Source organism: Salvelinus alpinus, chromosome 14 (genome assembly GCF_045679555.1).
Source record: "Salvelinus alpinus chromosome 14, SLU_Salpinus.1, whole genome shotgun sequence".
Lineage (NCBI taxonomy): Eukaryota > Metazoa > Chordata > Actinopteri > Salmoniformes > Salmonidae > Salvelinus > Salvelinus alpinus.
In genome coordinates, this window is record NC_092099.1 from 27,369,921 (window position 1) to 27,391,465 (window position 21,545).

At 43.0% G+C, this 21,545-nt stretch overlaps 1 protein-coding gene across 1 annotated transcript; it reads left to right on the forward strand.

Annotated features, from left to right (window-relative positions):
* Positions 1-2,449: 2,449 nt before the first annotated feature.
* Positions 2,450-17,048, forward strand: LOC139538682 (serine/threonine-protein kinase SIK2-like). Its single transcript, XM_071341023.1, has 11 exons — positions 2,450-2,744; positions 3,328-3,540; positions 3,741-3,857; positions 8,020-8,083; positions 8,241-8,402; positions 8,724-8,848; positions 10,328-10,451; positions 10,636-10,862; positions 12,634-13,354; positions 13,478-13,673; positions 13,784-17,048. The coding sequence occupies exons 2-11, from the start codon at positions 3,388-3,390 to the stop codon at positions 14,334-14,336; spliced, it is 2,442 nt and encodes an 813-aa protein (XP_071197124.1). The 5' UTR covers positions 2,450-2,744; positions 3,328-3,387; the 3' UTR covers positions 14,337-17,048.
* The last annotated feature ends 4,497 nt before the right edge of the window (positions 17,049-21,545 follow it).

Genomic DNA, 21,545 nt, shown 5'->3' on the forward strand with positions numbered 1-21,545 from the left:
GCAATCCACTGTCTCATCAGCCCAGCCAAGCAATTTAGAAACTTGATCTCCATTACAAAAAGCATTTAGACATTATCTCACATTTCTTTTAGACTAACATTTAGTTTTCAACAGCGGAGATTTGTATAAACCTTGCTGTCTGTCTCTCCAATATTTGCAACATTGTTTCAATATTCAAATTCGATCTCCAGCTGTCCCATATTAATGAACTTGTTGGGAGTCAGGAAGAGACAGACAGTACATGTCAATACATACACACAAAAACGTGGTCACATGGGGGAGAGGCGTTGTGCCGTGAGGTGTTGCTTTATTTGTTTTTTTTAACTAAGTTTGCGGTTCACTTGCTCCATGTGAGATGAAAGGGAGATCCATGCAATCATGGCTCTATATAATACTGTATGTTTTCTTGAATTCGTTCTGGACATGGGGACTGTGAAGAGACCCCATGTGGCATGTATGGTGGGGTAAGTACAGTATGTCTGTCAGAGCTATATTTTTTAAACACATTAATATTGCTCACCAAAAGAATAATTGATGCAATCAATCTCTCCTCTGCGTTGCGCCAAGAGAGACTGACATGCATATTGTTGACATTAGCCCTCTGACTACATTGAAGGGCAAGATGTGCTGCTCTGTTCTGGGCCAACTGTAACTTTTCTAGGTCTTTCTTTGCAGCACTTGACCATATCACAGAGCAATAGTCAAAATTAGATCAAACTAGAACCTGCAGGACTTGTTTTGTCGACTGCTGCACAGAAGAAATATCAGCACGGGGCAGAGAAGCACCAGATTGAACTTCACCGAGCTTTCTAGAGTTGTCTCTGTTAACACTGTCAACATTTCCCTTTACTGTGGAAATTGTGATCGAATCAACGCAATATTAGCCACTTTGAAAGCAAAATACTCAAACAAAACTAACTATGCAAGAGATTTTGTTGTAGGCAGAGCGCATCGTAGTAGGATTATATTGCAATGACAGGCAGGCCCATTCTCTACACAGACCGGTGCGCCATATCCAATCAGAGCTGCTGTAGGCCTATATGCAAATAGACCATGGCCATACATGGATTTATGCCATTAACTTTGAACTGGACGGTTTTACAGCATGAGCGGTCATGATTATTATAGGCTTGTTTTGAGATTAAAGCGAGAGCTGCATGTAGCCAAGTGTTCACATTTGTCAATATTCTTTGCTAGTTAGTGAGTTATTAGCCAAGTTATAACTAACTTGTAGTCAGCAATGTGGGAGTGAATGCTTCCTACAAGAGCACAAACTTTGTACATTTCTAGCCATCTTTGAAAAGGGAGTCAGGTAAAGAGATTTTTTTTGTCTTAAAGGGGCAGTGTTGTATTTTGAGACAGACTTGAATAAGATAAATAGCCAATAGGCAATGGGTAGCATACTTTGTCTGATTCTCTGTAATAATGGTATGGGAATAATTTTGCATTTTATTTTGTAAAGTTGTTTCTTGCATCAAACAACAAAACAGAATGTTCAGAATGTTCAAGTCACCCTGTAAATAGTTCTTACTGTGTTGTTGTTTTTGTCGCACTGCTTTGCTTTATCTTGGCCAGGTCGCAGTTGTAAATGAGAACTTGTTCTCAACTGGCCTACCTGGTTAAATAAAGGTGAAATTAATAAATAAATTAGAATTGATGGACTGCAATAATTTTTCCACCTCTCCTGTACTAACTTTACATATTTCAAAATTACAATGTTTTTCTTTCATTATTAGAAATTTTATGCATGAATATGGTGGCTCACAGATTGTTGTTGGCATTTCATGTCCGAGTTTGCCCACTTTGCCAATGAAATAGCCATTCAAATAATTGCCAATATCAAAAGGTTTTGTGCTGAATGAGCCTTTCTAATTCAATGAAAGAGTTGAATTAGTCTTTCTGCCCACAATTTCATTTAAAGTACTCCATCATACTTTACATCGTTTCTCTTAGTTCCGTAATACAGTTCCTTCTACTTTTTGTTCAGTTTAGTAATATAATTATAATATAGAATAGAATAGAATAGAATAGAATACAATAGCATGATGTGTGCAACCACAAAAAAAGGTTCATAAGGATTAAGAACCATTTTTGGTTTCACTTTTTTCCGCTGAAGCAAGGAGAGGAAAGGCAACTTGAAAGTCGAGGGAGCGAACATAAACGCCGTGATGAGCGAGTGCCAACTCAAGCTCTGCTATACATCAGCAGCTTGGGAGGAAACATCACGTGGTGACACATCTCCGGGACTTACGTCACCGTTCTCGTCTCCAAGCAACCTCTCCATCCGCACTCGCGTCACCACGCGCCAAGCCGCACGGTTGCCCAGCAACTTATGCTTTGCGCTCGCGCCCGGCCTTGCGCCCCACTCGAAGCTCTGACGCGGGTGTGACGTCATTGAAATGTTATCAACTTGTTATGGGAGGAGGAGAGGAGGAGTTTCCCCATGAACACTGTGGATGTCCGCATTCCATAGGAGCGCACATGCAGACGGAGCAGGGCAGTGCAGGAGCCGATTATATGACCGGCCAAGTCACCCTGTAAATAGTTCTTACTGGTACAACTGGCACACTGTGCTGTACATTTCTGTACATATTTCGTTAAAAGAAAGACAATTAAAAAGTTATATGCTGTTTTATACTTTTCTCGTATTTTTTTCTCGTAATATCCTTATGGAATGACTTGTAGCTAGCTACCTGCCTATGACAACCGATTGAAATGTGAGAGGTGTACCGACATCCAAAACGGTAAGACACTGCAATGCTCTTATGATTGTTTGGAAAAACTGGCTTACAGTTTTTATTTGTCTCAGTTTTTGGCAGCCTATATGCGCGGAGCTGCAATTTAACTTTTAATTATTTAACACATAACAATTGTGTTTTGTGTTATAAAGGCACACATGTCTATTATCCATTGACTTCTCACATTTGGGCATGTTTATAGTTTGAATCCGGCGCTTATCAAATATAATGAATAAGCTATATGTTTAGTTCAGTAGGATAATTCAATTTAGTGCAAGATTGTACAGATGTGAAGGGATGTGGTCTATATTTAATACTTTTCTGCGTCATCATGGTGCAATGCAAATGTTAATTCAGAATTTTAATTGTTGATGAGAACGAATAGGCTACGCCTAGCTAAATGTGCAGCCTAATGATTAGGACTATAATTATAACGTTATTATCATTCGTTATAATAATACATTGATAATGTAATGCATTTGATAACACACTAATAATAGGCCTACAATAATAAAAACAAAAATAATAATGTCATTACGCATAGGCTTATGTGCATTTGATATTTACACGTTTGTATTTTGCGTCGCAGATAGCCAACTACACACAATTTGAATCGTATCCTTTGGAATACGTTAATCAGTGTGGCATCATGGTGATCGTAACGCAGAGAAGCCCGGGGTCCCAGCCCAACCATACTCATGGAAGGCCTCTACAGGTCGGCTTCTACGAGATCATCCGCACACTGGGGAAAGGAAACTTCGCTGTGGTCAAACTGGCAAGGCACAAAGTCACCAAAACACAGGTTAGCATCCCTGCTCTTTCATTAACAATGCTTTCATGTCATATTTTATTCCTTTCAAAATCACACAGACAGAACTCATTTTATTTATTTTTAATTGATAGAATCATATCAGCCTCTCATATTGCATTCGTCCTAGATATAGTAGACCTACATACCCGTGTGTTTACAGTTTGCTTTGTTGGTTGGTTGTCCACTGCCAGGTGGCCATAAAGATCATTGACAAGACCAGACTAAACCCATCCAACCTAGAGAAGATCTACAGAGAGGTCCAGATCATGAAGCTGCTGAACCACCCCCATATCATCAAACTCTACCAGGTGTGTGTGCTGTCTATTATAATATGGTTACATTGTTATTGGATGTGTGTGTGTGTGTGTTCTTTTGGGTGTGTTGACTGACACCGTATCCTGCATGGATACAGCTGAGTGACTGGTTCATGTGTTTGGCTACGTGTCCACAGAGAGAGACACATGCTGAGCGGGTGCTGAGGACAAACAACACAGGCAGAATAAGCAGGAGAGGCAGAGGGAGTAGGGATGGAGGTGTGGGATTAGATGGAGAGAACGTAAGGACTCAGTGTGTGTTATGATACATCAGGGTTTGTGGTATATCGTCTTGAATATCACAGCGCTGCAGCTGTACTATTGTCATGGAGTGTGTGTGCACATGTGTGTGTCTTCATCTTAAAGCTAGCTGCTGACTCCTAGGACACGTTGCTGTGAAACATAAGTACACATATTAATTCAATCCTTTTTGACCTCTTTTTCTCTTTGGTGAGATGATGACAGAGGAGCAGAGAAGTAGACAGAGGGAAGGAAAGAGAATTGCTTGGATGAGTCAGTCTCTGTAGGTCTGAGTGTCAAGCTCAATTAGCGTCTATGGTAGTCAAGTGCAATGTTTCTGTTCCTCACGTAAAGGCCAAGCTGCTCGGCCCCTAATGACGCTACCACAAATCCACTTTTTCCCTCAGCAGGCCTGACACTCTGGTGCAGATGCCCTTACACACACACAAAGTACACACACACAAAGTACACACACACACAAAGTACACACACACAAAGTACACACACAGCGCCCAATGCGACCCCACTCGCACGCCTTGAGTGAGACAGGGAAGCCTGAGTCAGGCAAGTCATATGTTCTCCAGAGGATGATTCCTCAGTTACTCTCTATGTCAGATGAGCCACTGTGAGCAGAGTAATACGGAGGGATAGTCCCCCTAAAGAGACACAGGGCTCTATCTCTTTCTCTCTCTGCCCCCCCTCCTCTATCTCTCTCTCTATATATATATATCTCGCTCTATATATATATATCTCTCTATACATATTTATATCTCTATATATCTCTATATATATATCTATATCTGTCACGACTCCTACCGAAGGTGGCTCCCCTTCCTGTTCGGGTGGCGCTCGGCGGTCGTCGTTACCGGCCTACTAGCTGCCACTGATCCCTTTTCCCCTTTCTGTTTATTGGTTTCACCTGTTTGTGTTTTAGGCTGATTAGTCGGGCTTTATTTACCAGCAGGCCCGCCTGCTGGTTGTGTGGGATTGTTTGGTGTACGTGTGTACACGTCTGTGAGTTACGGGTTTCCCATTTTTATGGGTTTTGCTGGACTGTTTAAGTCCCCCGTGTTTGGGGCATTTGTTTTGGGGTGCGCCCTGTGTTTCGTGGGGTTGGCTTATGTTCACCGTTTTTTGTGCATTAAAAGGTATAGCACTACCCTGAACTCTTTGCTTCCTGCGCCTGACTTCTCACTCACTACACCCCGGACGTTACAATATCTATCTATCTATCTATATATATATATATCTCTCTCTATATTTATCTCTATATATATATCTCTTTTTATATATATATCTCTATATATATATATTTATTTATATATATATCTCTCTATATATATATATATATATATATATATATATATCGCTCTCTCTCTATAGATATCTCTCTTTCTCTCTCTAATTTCAATTTAAGGGGCTTTATTGGCATGGGAAACATATGTTTACATTACCAAAGCAAGTGAAATAGATAATAAACAAAAGTCTCCCTCTGACTCTCTCCCTCTCTCTGTTGCTCCCTCTCTCTCTGGGAAACAGTGAGGGTTAAGCTTGTCAGGTGCTAGCTGTTTGATGAAGGTTAGAGCAGGTTTCTATGACCTGAGGGAAACCCTTTTCTCTTTCACACCCCATCATCTGCCCACTGAGGGGGAGGTGTAGTGCAGTGAAGGCGATCGTGTGATCAAGAGGTCACATCCTCTCCTTATCATCCTCCTCTTCCAATAACCAAAAACAGAACAGTGAATTACGAGCAGTCTGTACCGTATGACTAGTCGAGGAGAGAAAGTAGCTAGAAGAGGAGAGGGGGAAAGCCTCAAGAATAACACCAAAGCGTTGATCCTTGACCTTTAAATAAGCTGCAGTTTCCATCTTATGTGAACAAAATGTCCCTTTTTTCTGCATTTCTGGAGATCATCACAGCCTCTTGCTCTCTCTCTCGATTTCTGTCTGTCTCTCATTCACACACTCCCCCACACACCACTCTTCAGGGGCCAGTATGAGGGCCCTTAACGTGCTAGACTTCTTCTCTGGAAGCCTGTATGACATCAGCAGCACCTCTAGGTGAGAGGGACACAGAGTGGTTCTCATCTCAGATAAAGACTATAAGTTACTCTCTGTATGGGAGCCTCTGTGCCGCCCTAAAAACGACTGCTGCCCAACGTCTCTCACAGAGTTAGAAAAGTGAAAGAGAAACTGTGTTGGAAATGAAATGAGGCTATAAAATGTGTGACATAGCTTTAGGTGTTGGTTTATTGAGTCCTGGCAGTGATGAATATCAGTCTTTTCTTCAGAAGTGGTAGTGACACAACACTCCCACAATGTTTGGTCCCCGAGGGCTCTCCTGGCCCTGGGAAGTTTCCGGGAGTTCCAGGAAGGGGATGGAGCATTGTGTCTTTCCTTCTTTTTCTTTTTGTCTTTGAGGTGGTGATGGGTTCTCGATACACAAGCTCGTCCTTTGTGTCTGCACTTTTCTCTTCCTTTCCCAGAAGGAAAGAGATTAGGTTTCTGTTGAAAACTGATGACAGACAACACAGTATTAGTGGGAATACTGGTCAGGATGCTCTCGATGGTGCAGCTGTAGATCCTCAAAAGGTTCTACAGCTCCACCATCGAGAGCATCCTGACCGGTTGCATCACCGCTTGGTATGGCAACTACTCGTTATCTGACCGTAAGGCGCTACAGAGGGTAGTGCGAACAGCCCAGTACATCACTGGGGCCAAGCTTCCTGCCATCCAGGACCTATATAATAGGCAGTGTCAGAGGAAAGCCCATAAAATTGTTTGAGACTCCAGTCACCCAAGTTATAGACTGTTTTCTCTGCTACCGCACGGCTAGCAGTACCGGAGCGCGAAGTCTAGGACCAAAAGGCTCCTCAACAGTTTCTACCACCAAGCCATTAGACTGCTGAACAATTCATAAAAATTGCCATCGGACAATTTACATTAAGACGGGGGTTCTTGTACACTGTTGCTACTCGCTGTTTGTTTGTTACCTATACATAGTCACTTCGCCCCCACCTACATGTACAGATTACCTCAACTAACCTGTACACCCGCACACTGACTCGGTACCAGTGCCCCCTGTATATAGTCTCGTTATTGTTATTCTTATTGTGTTACTTTTTTATTATTACTTTTTATTTTAGTCTACTTGGTAAATATGTTCTTCTTCTTGAACTGCACTGTTGGAGGGCTTGTAAGTAAGCATTTCACGGTAAAGTCTACACTTGTTGTATTCGGCGAATGTGACAAATAAAGTTTGATTTGATCATCAAAAAGAAAGGAGGACCAAGGCACTCTTCATATAATTAATTAAAATGCCTTTATTAGTATGGCATGTTCAATAGAAACAAAGTTGTTTAAAAACCGACGCGTTTCGGCTGCATGGCCTTCGTCAGGGAGTACTCCTGAGGCATTTTAATTAATTATATGAAGAGTGCCTTGGTCCTCCTTTCTTTTTGATGACCAATTTACACCTTTTACCAAAGAGCACCTTCTATCTACCAAAATATACTATAGTGTACCTTAGTAGCGCTTCCCTTCCTCCTCTTTCTAAAAGTTTGATTTGATTTGAATACTGGTTTGAACAATTTCTGTGTTCATATCCTATAAACAAAGAGCATGCAGGAAGTGCCTGTCAGCTCTGTTATGCAACAGTGCATATCATGGAAAGTCACAGTGTCGTGTCGTGTGTGTGTGTGCGTGCGTGCGTGCGTGTGTGTGAATGAGAGGAAGTGTGGTCAGGGGAAAGATAAGGTGTCCAGAAAACATCCCCAGTGCCCAGTCCTGGCTCTGCTAAAACACTTACAGCAGCCTTTGCAGTGGAAAGACCTCTTTCCTCACGTTATCACTGCAATTGTGTGTAGCCTACTTCTTGCTAACCTCTTTCCATTGTCTCTCTTTGTATTCCTCTTAGGTTATGGAGACTAAAGATATGCTGTATATTGTGACAGAATACGCCAAAAATGGAGAGATGTTCGGTGAGGATTAAATTCAATATCCCCTTTGTTGTAAACTGTGTTGGGCTGTTTCATTTTACATAATAAAGGGGTCAAATATTCTTACCCAGTATTTACAGTCCTTATTTAGTTCTCTGAATCTAAACTGTCCCCCTCTCTTCTCCCTCTTTTCCTCTAGACTACTTGACCTCAAACGGGCGCATGAGCGAGGATGAGGCACGGAAGAAGTTCTGGCAGATCCTGATGGCGGTGGACTACTGCCACAGGCACCACATCGTTCACCGTGACCTCAAGACTGAGAACCTGCTGCTGGACACCAATATGAACATCAAATTGGCCGGTGAGTCTTGTGTGGGAGATAATAGATAGCAGACTACCCTCTATCCTTGATGGTTCCCTACTGATATTCAGACTGCTAAATGTCTCTACTAAAGAGAAGCCATGCATCACTGGGTCTGTGCTAATGAAGTGTCAACTTCCAAGAATTAGAGGGTTCTTCATGGTAAAATAGTAGAATAAGAGCAGGGCTGATCTGATGCCATAAAGACCCAGTGTGACAGTCTGTAGTCAATAAACACACACACTAACACACACACACACACGCGCACGCACTCAGCAACACAAATAATCATTAGTCGATCTCTCTCTCCTTCCCATTCAGACTTTGGATTTGGAAACTTCTACAACTCAGGCGAGCCCCTGTCTACGTGGTGCGGCAGCCCCCCCTATGCAGCACCCGAGGTGTTTGAGGGGAAGGAGTACGAAGGGCCACAGTTGGATATCTGGGTAAGGGCTCACAGGGAAACCGCACACAACATGGCTACCCGTGTTTTGAACGCAGGTTGGCATTTATTGTCATGAATCTTGCCTTGGAGAGTCATAAGATCTGATTTTAAACCTAACATGTTGACCACACCGACGCGTTGCGTGTGCGAGCTTTGCAAAATAAATGTAGACATACATGTTATTCAGTAATTTCAACTGCTCGCGCCCATCAATGAGGTTCTGCGTAGCCAGGCGCTAAAATAGAACTCAGTTCTGTTTTTGACGCGTTGCAAGTCCTGTCACGCCCTGACCTTAGTTATCTTTGTTTTCTTTATTATTTTGGTTAGGTCAGGGTGTGTATGGGGTGGTATGTGTGTTTTTGTCTTGTCTAGGGTTTTGGGTATGTCTAGGTGTGTGTGTGTAGTCTAGGCATTATGTAGGTCTATGGTGGCCTAGATTGGTTCCCAATCAGAGGCACCTGTTTATCGTTGTCTCTGATTGGGGATCCTATTTAGGTTGCCGTTTTCCAGTTTGGTTTGTGGGTTATTGTCTATGTGATGTTGTATGTTTGCACTCAGTGTTATAGCGGTCACGGTCGTTTTGTATTGTTTGTTAAGTGTTCTTCATTATTAAAAGGAAGAATGTATTCTAATCACGCTGCGCCTTGGTCTCCTCACTACGACGTTCGTGACAAGTCCCGTCTCTCCCATCTCCTCATTGGTTTTTAGGCGCCTATACCCACGTGGGTGATTGAAAGATGAACTGAGGTTCACACTCCAGTCCAGTTGTTGGTGGTAATGCACCTTAAAGTTGTTTGCCAACCGCCATATAAAGTCCACAGGAGAAGAAGCCTGAAGGATCAGAGTTTACTAGACAGTAACTAGGTTTCCCCTTTTATCTGTGGATGAATTGTCAGAGTAGAGAACACATGATTTTGTGTGACGCAAAATGGGTAAAAATTCTACAAAGATCCAAAAAAAGGACCTTGTGTATTTCAGGTACAATAACAACCTAATGTTTATTTCCTAGGACAAATGAGCTAGCTACAGCAAGCTAGCTAGCTAAATGGCCATGAATGTTTCATGCGTTTCGACCTGCTTCAGAGTACGTTTTGATATTTCAACCTGCGTGTCCTGATTGCATCTGGTGTGGATGGACAAAATCAACATGTGTGTGATGGTGGACTCACCCGCGTGCCCGGTCTAGTCAGCATGTAACCCTAACCTTAACCACACTGCTAACCCTAATGCCTAACCCTAATCATAAATAAAGACCAAAAAGCTCTTTTTAGTTTTCATACATGTTTTATGATATAGCCAATTTTGACTTTGCAGCTGGCCTATCTAGCAGAAATCGCTCAGTTCTGCCACCAGGGCAAGATTCATGACAAAGAACGTAGCGTTTTGAAACCAAGTTCTACTATTTTCATGCAAAATGAATGAACACAGAAGTAATGGGAGAGACCATTTGTTGACGTCCTCCTGGTCTATCTCTCTACAGAGTTTGGGTGTGGTTCTGTACGTTCTCGTGTGCGGATCCCTTCCGTTCGACGGGCCTAGCCTTCCCGCCCTCAGACAGAGAGTCACAGAGGGGCGCTTCAGAATCCCCTTCTTCATGTCTCAAGGTATGCATCACCATGGCAACAACACAGTGACACATTTCATAGTGTAATTGGGATTGATAAATTGACTGATGAAATGTATATTAGATTAAAGCACATGCTCTAGCATTGGAGAATGACCTTGCTTTCCCTTCTACCTCCCTCCTTCCATCCTCCCTCTCTCTCCCTCCCACTCTTTTCCCCCCAGACTGTGAGAACCTGATCCGTAAGATGTTGGTGGTGGACCCAGCCAAGAGGATCAGCGTGGCCCAGATCAAGCAGCACCGCTGGATGCTGGCTGACCCCACAGCTCCTAACCAGACCCTCAGTATGGCACTGCCCCTCACAGACTACAACTCCAACCTGGGGGACTACAGCGAGCCCGTCCTGGGCATCATGCAAACCCTGGGCATCGACCGCCAGAGGACCATCGAGGTGAGTGGCAGATTGGTTGGTTAATTGGCTGATTAGTTGATTGGTGTTATCGTCATGGAAGGAGGATTAGAGGAGGGTAAGGAGTGAGTGGAGCTGGGTTATATAGATTACAGGTTATAGGTTATATAGTTGTTTATACAGAGTATCACTAGTGTCCTAGAAATACAGTATTTGAAGTAAACTGTAGAGACAGCTAATGGGGTTGGGTACTGGGTTGAAAGTGGTGGGGCTTTGAGACAGTTAGTTATGTCTGGCAGTAGAGTAGGTGGTATGTTATGCTGCCTCCCGGGCAGGCACCACAGTCAAACCCACCCTGGATCCCTGTACGCCTGGTGGGCTTACTACTCGTTTTGTAAGGAGAATTAGGGGGATAACTGGCATCTGCTTTTAGAGGCTGACACTGAGCTGAGAAGACGAGCTCCAACAGCAGTCTCTCAGATCAGACTGAGTGAGTGCAGAGTGATGGGCGCAGAGCGTGTGTGTTTCCTGTCTAGAGAGAAATAGAGAGTGAGAGAAACAGTCCTTTATTATGACACCCTTTGAACCAAAATGGCTGACTAACATGTCCTTAGCTGTGTTCGAATACTCATATTAGCCGCACTAACCGTAGTATTTGTGACGTAAATTAAGTATATAGTATGCATATTAGTCATAGTATGGATATAGTTAGTATTCCAAAAGTTCCCGGATGTCGTACTATATTTGCCAAAATTTGAAGTATACGAGCAGTGGACACTATTTGTGTGCTTTTAGGGCCCATAATGCAATTCTTCAGAAATTGGTTTTCAGATTTGAAGAAAATGGCGGAAAATATGCAGCCGAAGTCCAACGAAGAGCGGATACAAATTCATTGCTTTAACTAATTATGACAAATGTTAAGATACCTTACATGTTATGTTGGCTGACAATTTCTTAGCTACGCTATCCTTATGAACTGCATAGCATATCATAGCATATCATTACAGCAGTATGTACCGGTATGTTAGCTAGCTAGCTAACGTTTTTTGGCTACTAATACATCGAACTTGCCAGTATATTAACTATATGCTATTTAACTAACTACCCAAAGTTTATTAACGTGATTATTCTCGTTATTCTTAGTGGTATAGTCGTTGTGCGTTCTTAATGGACATTCAGGTGCATTCGTAAATTCGTTCTGGCTATCTACTCCGATTTTACTCCTCTGAGTGTACCTGAGCCAGAGCGCAGAATAACTGATGAATTTACGAACAATCAACACCTGTTGAATATGGCCGGTGTCAGTAAACATCGGCAAATAAGCGTAATTAAATTGTTGCCAGCAGCACAGTTACAGTCACCAACACTCTGGATAACATGAAAACATCCTAACCAGCTTTGCTTAGGCGAGTAAAATGGTCAGAGTGAGGTGTTCTCTCATTTGTGTCTGGAAGTAGCTAGCAAGCTAGGATCAACCCTACTCCTCGGCCAGAGTGTCCAGTGAAACTGCATGGCATTTACAAATGAACAATCAGACAACGCTCTGAGCGCACTCTGGTACTCCAAATTGAATTTAATAACACACCCGAAGTCGTAAAATGTCTAGCTAGTAATTTGTTATGCTAACTAGCTAGCAAGAGGTTGCATAGCAACATAATCAACTTCCGATAGACAGGCAAAGCGCTAGTAAGCTCAACTGAAAGAATACCGTTAGTTTACAGTATACTAAAATGAACTAATAGTATGTAGTATATACTTAAGTATGTAGTATACAGTATGGGTATTCAAACACAGCTCTTGTCTTTTTCCCCAGTCTCTGCTGAGCAGCAGCTACAACCACTTCTCAGCCATCTACTACCTGCTGTTGGAGAGGGACAGGGAGCACCGGGCCTTGCAGCTCAGTCGCCAGTGTGGACCCTGGACCCAGAAACCCAGGAACACCTCCGACTCCGGTACCCCAGAGGTCATCATAGAGGACAGCTTCAGAACTTCAGCCTACCCCATTCATTGCAAGACCACCCCTCCCATGCAACCGGAGATGGAATATGACCACGGTGCATTGTTCCAGCGTGTGGCGTTCCCGGTGGAAGCCAGTCTGAACCGACTGCTGTGTAACCGCTCCATCTCCCCAAACAGCCTGCTGGAGACCAGCATCAGTGAGGAGGTGCGGCCCCGTGACTTGGAGGAGGTCACAAACACCTGCTCACCCCTCGTCCTGCCCACCACCACCACTTCCCGGCGACACACCCTGGCCGAGGTCTCCCCTCACTTCTACCAGTGCAATCCCCCCTGCATCGTGGTCAGCCTCTCCGATGGTGCATCGTCTGACAGCTGTCTGAAGTCCTTGTCCACCCCCAACCCTGCCCTGCGCCCTTCTGTGGGGGGGCTGTCAGCCATGCCAGCCTCTGGGACTGACCCCAGGGTGCTGGTCTCTGGCGGTACCCAGCTGGCCCTCTCCTCTCATCTCCTCCCCCAGGCCCAAGCTTCCAGCTTCCAGGAGGGCCGCAGAGCCTCTGACACCTCCCTAACACAAGGTATGGGTGATGTTAGTTTATAACCATTACATACAGTATGTATCATTCACATCATCATCACTACAAGGAAATGTATCAGGCCCTACAGAATTTAACCCATCCCCTCTCTGTGCGCCTCCCCAGGTCTAAAAGCCTTCCGCCAACAGCTGAGGAAGAACACGCGCACTAAGGGTCTTCTGGGTCTGAATAAGATCAATGGTCTGGCAAGGCAGGTCTGCCATCTGACCTCCGACCACAGTAGCCGTGGCAGCCGGGGATCAATAGGCCCCACCATCAATGAGCACTGCAGCATGCTGGAGGAAGTTCTGCAACAGCAAAGGTAAGATGGAGACACACACAGAGACACACACACCTGCACATAAATATAATCACAACCACATAGTCACAGTAAGTGAAACTCTAACCCCTCCTCTCCGTCTCTATTTACAGAATGCTCCAGATCCAGCACCAGCCCCAGGCTCCTCAGTCAGCATCTACTCAGAACCCTCTGCTCTTCCTGTCCCAGCAGCAGCCCCCCTCCCCCACATCCGTTTACGCCACCTCAACCCTGTTTGACACCTCCGCCTCCTCCCTCCCCCAGGGGGAACATCAACACCCCCTTTCCCCACACCAGAGTCTCCTGGCTCTCCAGCACGCCTTCTGGCAGCAGCCTTTGGAGTCATCTTCCTCCTCCTATGGCTCCTCTTCCTCCTGCTGCGCATCATCATCCTCCTACTGCGCCTCCTCTACCTTCCTCTCCCCCGTGGCCTCCGCTGCTTACCTCCTCGAGGCTCGCCTGCACATCAGCCAGCAACCCAGCCTCCATCCCCAGACCAACCTACACTACCAACCCCAGGCCCAGAGCCAGGCCTTCACCCAGGGCCCCTTACCCCTCATGGCCAGGCAGGGGATGTGGAGCCTGGATTCAGCCTCCGGGAGAGAGTCGGAGATGCAGGAGCTGAGCCTGGGTGGGCAGCTGAGCAGCTGTGTGATGGTGAAGTAATGGAGAGAAAGAAAGGCGAAACAGGAAACAACAAATTCCTACTAGACCAGAGTACTTGTTCTGTATGGCAACCAGAGTAAAAATGTCATGGTGATGTCATCACTGATGAACAAGAAGGGTGAGCACTTTTTGACAGTGGGAACAGAACTTTGAGCTGTGGAGTTGCTCACAGATCATCAGATGATGAGAAGATGATAGGACGACAGAACAAATTGTCCAAAGTGTGAAAAGAGAACTATTGGGGAGAACTATATGAAAAACTGAGCATAGAGTGGACAATTTTTTTTCAATGATGAAAGTGACAAATCTAAATTCTGTTGAACAACATGCAAACACTCACATCTAGGTGTGTGTATCTGTGTGTGATCACATAAGCTGACAATTAAGCAATAACAAAACTCTGGAGAGGTGACTGTGCTCTTGTCGGATCCCCAGAGAAGCAATAAAGGTCTGGAACCACCTCAACGTAACACTGTACCTGTCCTTTCTCCCTAATAGGGAACCCAACTCACCCATCTCCTTTTCTGGAGGGGTGTGTGAAGGACTAATCTTAAAAAACAATGAGGAGTGGTATCAATGAACCAGATGAGGTCATGTAAGAACTATTTCAACAGTTTCTTCAGTTCTTTTGTTTGTTTGAAAACAGGAGGATCTAGTCTTCCTGATTTAGTTTGTTACTTTTTCAGTTTTGCTCACTGTATAGAGACTTTTATTACATTTCATTGTTTTTTACTTTATTTTTTTTTAAACGATTTGACTTTTGGAGAAGATATTACTTTGTGGCAATCCTACAAGCATTCAGCATCAGAACAATTTTAATCTTCAAACTTTCTTTGAACACAATGTTACAGTGATTTGACAAACAGTGATTTTGTTTGTGCAAGATTCTAGCTGCGCTAATGCTGCTTTTACCTCAGAAGAAGATAAAAACCTGGTATATCTTGATCAGCCAAAACTGAATAAAAAATATACTTGCTGAGTGTCTAAAGCACAATAGGTATTGCTATTAGCAAGCTGTGTGTGTGTGTGTGTGTGTGTGTGTGTGTGTGCCTTACAAAAAGGTTGATTTCAATTTATAATTTATACTTATATATGGTTACTTTCTAATCATATTCCCTCTGCTATTATGTCATTTTGGTGAGGAATCCTCAACCATGCTATTCTGCTGTTTTATCACTACCTTCTCAGGTAACCAAGTCCCAAAAATGTGGAAACATTGTCTAAACTGAAGATGCTGAAGACCTACAGTATGAGCATGATGTCATTCCCTATCAGAGGAAAACAAGACTTTAACCACTTTTATTTTCACTTGATGTATAGGCTGTGTGTAGCTATATGCTGTACTGCTTTCACATAGCCAGAACAAAGACTATAATGCAATATTTCACATTGAAATGCAGAGGAAATGAGAAATGAAGCGCTGACAGGATCGTACATTACTTGCCTGCTGGCATTTATTCGATTTCTTTGTTTTTATTAGTACATTTTTTAATTTTTGTATGATTGTAAGAGGTTTTAAAACCTTTTGGAGGGCGCTAGCTGAGTAGATCAGGTACCTGAACGCTTCTGTTTTTGATGAACATGAACATAGATATGAATAGATTTAAAAGAAAGGACCCAAACCATTTCATAGTGCTTTTCCTCTTGACATCACGGTTGCCTCTGCCATTGTATAATGGCAGAACTAGAGATAAGCCAAAGAGAGAGCAGAGTAAGAGAAAGAAGCACTGCTTACTTTCCATCAAATGCTAGCTAGCTAGTGCTTTCATGGCATACTCTGTGTGGCTCCTGCTATGCGCAAGCTGCTTCTGCCACAAGATGCGAAGGTGTTAAATTCCCCCAGCACTTGGGTTCCAGGACCATGGCTGTATTTGTTTTTGTATTTTCTAAGAAAATAAGAAAAGAAATGGAAAACAACTTGTAGCAGTACATTTTTTTTTGCTGCAATGTGAGTTTTTCAATTGATTGGCCGCAGGTGGTAGAGGTCGCTAGCTAGAGGTTAATACAACGTACTTGGGTGTATGTGTTAGGCCTATTTATTTTTAGAGAATGTGTTTGAAACAGCACCATTTACTTCAGCTGTTTACACCATGATAGCGGTGCACCTTTGTTATTTTGGTTAGTTTGACCATATCTGTGAAGTGTCTTCTTTTGAACAACATGTTGAAGAGGAAAAGTGTTGGAAGCCTGAAGCTTAAAAGTTGTTTGATCGATTTCTCTCTGAAATAAGCAGTGTTAATATTTCTAAATGACATATTTTGCTTGATTACACTCACCAACAGTGCTTGTGCCTTCTTCAGAACAAACCCCCTATGATCAGAGTAACTCTATTTTGTCCAATCAGCACAAAGAGAAAACAGCTGGGCCCATAAGACCCAGATCTGCTACTTTTGCTGTATTAAAGAAAAAAATAAGCATTTCACTTTACAATGAATATATCTCATTTCTGAAATATGTTTAGTTTCTCCTGTTGGTCCAGAAAACTCTTCACAAACTTAGTTTGACCAAACTATTGAAAAACAAAATAACCTTTTCGACGCATATCTGTAAGATGTCCTTTTTGGTAAAATGTTAGATATGAAGAAATATGCGTTATGATTTTCCTGATTTTCTACTTGACTGTGTGTGTGTGTTTGTATGAATGTTATATGAAAATAAAGATTGTTTATTTGTGTGGCTAATTCATTTGAATAAAAGATGAATAAACATGAATTCCAGTTGTTGGTCGTAATTCTGTGTAAATGTCTTAAGCCCTGTTTATACCTGTTTCTAACATGCATGCTTTGCCCTAATCTTGTCCAACATTCTGATTTTGCCCACATTTTTAGACAGTGTAGAAGATTAAAAGAAGCATTGTGATCTGATTGTGATCAGATCTTCCTGACAACCTCCTGAGGTAGTCAGACACTTAGACGGACTCTTCACAGTGAAACCATTTAAATCATCATTATCCTGCTGTCTAAAACCATTGACGTTTGATATATAACCTTAACCCAATTCGCCATTGACTTATGGCATCAATATATGTCTTAAAATAAATTATTATTATTTTGAAACAATATCTGTCAAATAATTTGCATACAGGAAGGGACCAGGACATCTGGTCACAATGCGGATAAAGTGGACAGATAAGAAACACATTTTACTACCATGTGTAGATGCAACAGCTACAATGTGGGCACAATCAGAATGTGGATAAGATCAGGACAAAGGATGTATGTTAGCCCCTGGTATAAACAAGGCTTTAGTCATATGATAATACATGCTAATATGTATTAATCAAAAGTAGGTTGACTAACAACCACTATAGTTGATGTTAAATCAAAATGGATGACATGGAAAGCTGAAGCTGAAAATATTCTCTTGAAAACTACTTCAAGGCCAGACAAGGAATCACATTGTCACCTTCCCCCTGGTGATGACGCACATTGATGATGCTCTAGTTCGATGTGATGACGCGATGACTGGGAAAAATCGATTTGAACGGTCATCCAACTTGGAATTTCAACTCGGGAACTCAGGCCTCTTTCTAGAGCTCTGACTTTCCATCCTGAAGATCACTGACGTTATTTATTTATATTTTTTCAGAGTTCCCGGTTGTTTTGAATGTGGCATATTACTCATAAGGCAGCAGGCAGTGACAGACGGCTGATGGCTGACATGGACCCATGTGTGAGAGGGATGGAGGCAACACGACATTGGGCTAACCAACCATGATTCCATCTTAATAGATCGAACTTTTAAAAATGTTTTGCTTCAAAGAAGCTTAAAGAACTGTATGAGTTCCCCAAGCCTATGTAAATGCCATTGTTAGGATAAATTATATTTTTTATTTAACTAGTCAAGTCAGTTAAGAACACATTCTTATTTTCAATGACAGCCTAGAAACAGTAACGACAGATTTTTACCTTATCAGTACAGGGATTTGATCTTGCAACCTTCCAGTTACTAGTCCAACACTCTAACCACTAGGCTACCTGCTGGTTACTTGTCCAACACTCTAACCACTAGGCTACCTGCCACCCCACATTAAGGTGGCATACCTTATTATGCAATAAGTTGGTGTACCTTATTATATATAGCATGTAATAAATACACTTAATATTATAGAAGAATGTGTCAAATGCAAAAATCATTAAGGAACATTTTAATTTGAAGTATGTAAACTTAACTCTCACGGGTGGCCAATAAGATTTAGCTGAAAGCGTTGCTCCTAATAAGCCAAGCCTCCTGAAAATAACCTAAGGATTACATTCATAAAGACCCAGCTGCAAGGTCAACCCAACCAATTAACCCATGTTTGGGTAATCCCAACAACCTAACTTGTTGGGTTAGTCACACAACCCAGACAGACAACCAGAAGATTCTGCGGGAGGCCAGTGTAGGATGAAAGCATCCCCCCAAATCACACTGGTTAGAGAGTTGGGAGGAGAGCTATCAATGCTATGTTCCTCACCGAGCTCCCCTAAAACCCATTGGGACATATTTAGCATGTTCCCAATGTGTCTGGGTGTGTGTGTGCGTGCGTGTGTGTCTGTGTGTGTGTGTGTCTGGGCCTGGTGTGTGTGATAGTAATGCTGTTTAATAGCAATCAGGCCACCCTACAAACACATCCATCACCATCCAGCCGCCTGCTGTGTACACGACCTTGTACTGACTAATGAGCTCGCAGTTGCACAGTGTCACAACAATGCACACTGATGGGCTGATTTATTGTGTGTGTGTGTGTGTGTGTGTGTGTGTGTGTGTGTGTGTGTGTGTGTGTGTGTGCGTGCGTGCGTGCGTGCGTGCGTGCGTGCGTGCGTGCGTGCGTGCGTGCGTGCGTGCGTGCGTGCGTGCGTGCGTAAACAGTACGTGTTTTTAGTGCTCCCTGCAGGGAGGGACATGACTACTACAGAAACAGCTCTTCTGGTCCATCAACCACAGGACACAGTACTGACAGGCAGATAGACAGTGTGCCAGTTGCCATTTCCCCCCAAAAAATTCCCCTCAAGTAGAAAGAGGATAAAACAATATTTTGGGAAGAGATGGCTGAGAATATGTGTGTCTGAGCAGCCTTGCCTCAGAGCCATACGAAACATACTATATGTATTTCGGAGCACCTCCAAGACGTACAGTATGTGCTAATGGTCTAGTAGACAGAAACAAAAGCAGGGAAGTTGGTTGAGGAGTTTGGGTGTATACCGCCACCATCTAGCAATCCCAAGGTTGTGTGTTTGAGTCACGTCTGTGACAAATGTAGCATTTTAGCTAACCCTTATTCTAACCTTAACCCAATTCACCTAACCTGCTACGGGATGGAGAGAGACAGAAAGAGAGACAGAGAAATGGCCCAGTGGTTGCCTCAGAGGAAATTCCCACCCTGATAGTTTGGACTCAGATGATCCTTGCAAAGCATTCTGGGATCTGGGATCTCAGGTCTACACTCTTAAGTGTAAAGAGCTCTTAGACAGCCTTGTCTCTCCTTGCCACACACACACACGTGAGATTTATTGAGGTTCCAGACACAACCTGCCATAAAAGTTTCACAGTACTCTCAATAAGTAACTATGTTATCACCATGAAAGCACACAGAGGAATGTTATTTTCCAGTTTCCATGTGTGAAAGCAGAAGAGAGGGGAGGAGGAGATTAAGAGGTTAGCCGCTTCTCTGGTCAAATGACTCAAATGTTACAAAACACAATCTAAAGAGAGATACATTAATGATTCATACCAAGAACAAGAGACAAGAGACAAGAGCCTGCATGCAGCCCAATATCTGTACATAGCCTCAGCCTGGTGCCGAGCTTGCCGCAGGACATACAATGGGAGTTCAACAAGGATAATTTACACGTACCCCGCAGTCAGATAAGCAGCCTTTAATGATTGAGTGTGTATGAGTTCACACGCACATTTGCGTCATTGCTCAGAATCAAATGATCTGGCTGGGGTAGTGTGAATACCAGAGGATTTGTGGACGTTTTGGGTTAAGTGGAGGAAAAAGGCTAAAAGAACATTCTGTTCAATTCACAAAACTACAAACTACCAAAGTGACAAACACATAGAACAAACACCACACAATGCAATGCAGCAATACAATACAATACAGTACAACACAACAACATAATACACCATCCCCGAGCCTAAGAGAGAGATATTGAAACATTTTATATTCTCCAGAAGTGTGCATTATGCTAGGGCTTCAACAATGCAAATATGGGCAAACTGAAACTCGGCGCAAGAGTTATGAGTTCAGTTTTGGAGACTTTTACATAACACCTTGGTGTGTTCTTTGTTCAGCATGGGGGAGTGACAAAGATAAGTAACTGCACTACCCAACCCTTTTTCACACATTCTCGTGCCACACCTACTGTAGGACAAGTGCATGCTGCATAGTTATCTACGTTACATTTGCACCAAAATAACCAGTCGACTCTTTAGACTTTCAGACACATTGTTGTGTCCATCGTTATATATATAGAACTGATACTCTGAGGTGATATGGTGCTGTATCCATGGTCATGCCAACCAGAGTTTTGGCTTTGAACTGAGCTTTGAACTGAACTGTCAGAGTACACTTGAGAGAAAGAGAGACTGAGCGGTAGAGAGAAAGGGACTCTGAGAGAGAGAGAGAGCCACACACACCCCCCTGGGTCAGCTGTGAGATGGATGACGCACATTGGGCTCTGTTAATATTGTAAAGGAGGCTCTGGCGTCTGTATGAGCATTCCATTACAGACATCTCATACTGAGTTCACTAAGCAGCTGTGTGCTGAATTAGCACTCTCTCTATATACCATTATTTCCCTCTACCACTCTCTCTCTCTCTCTCTCTTATCTCTCTCTCTTTCTCATTATCATCTCTACCATCTCATTTTTCCTCTCCCTGTTTTTTCTCTGTTCTCTCCCTCCCCCTATCTTTCTGTCTCACTCCACTTCTCTCTTTATTACATTTTTGCTCTCTCCCCCTCCCTCTTATTGTCAATTTTTTCCCTGGAAACTAAGAGTTTATTCAACGCTTATCGCAGAAGTTCAGCGTTACATTGTGAGTGAAATATAAAGGCAATGTTTCTGTGTTAGCGGAGACTGCATTCACAGTAAAGGCTGCATATGTCAGCTCGATCAGAAATTGCCTTTAAATTTCTATCACACAATCTGTAGCGCTTCAGCGACACAGATTGAATAGAACCCTAATAATTAAATTTCCTCTCTCTCTTGCTCTCTGTCCTT

Coding starts and splice junctions, on each gene's coding strand:
- LOC139538682 (XM_071341023.1), top strand. CDS start 3,388: ATGGTGATCGTAACGCAGAGAAGCCCGGGGTCCCAGCCCAACCATACT. Junction 3,541..3,740: donor ACAAAGTCACCAAAACACAG/GTTAGCATCCCT, acceptor GTCCACTGCCAG/GTGGCCATAAAGATCATTGA. Junction 10,863..12,633: donor ACCGCCAGAGGACCATCGAG/GTGAGTGGCAGA, acceptor CTTTTTCCCCAG/TCTCTGCTGAGCAGCAGCTA.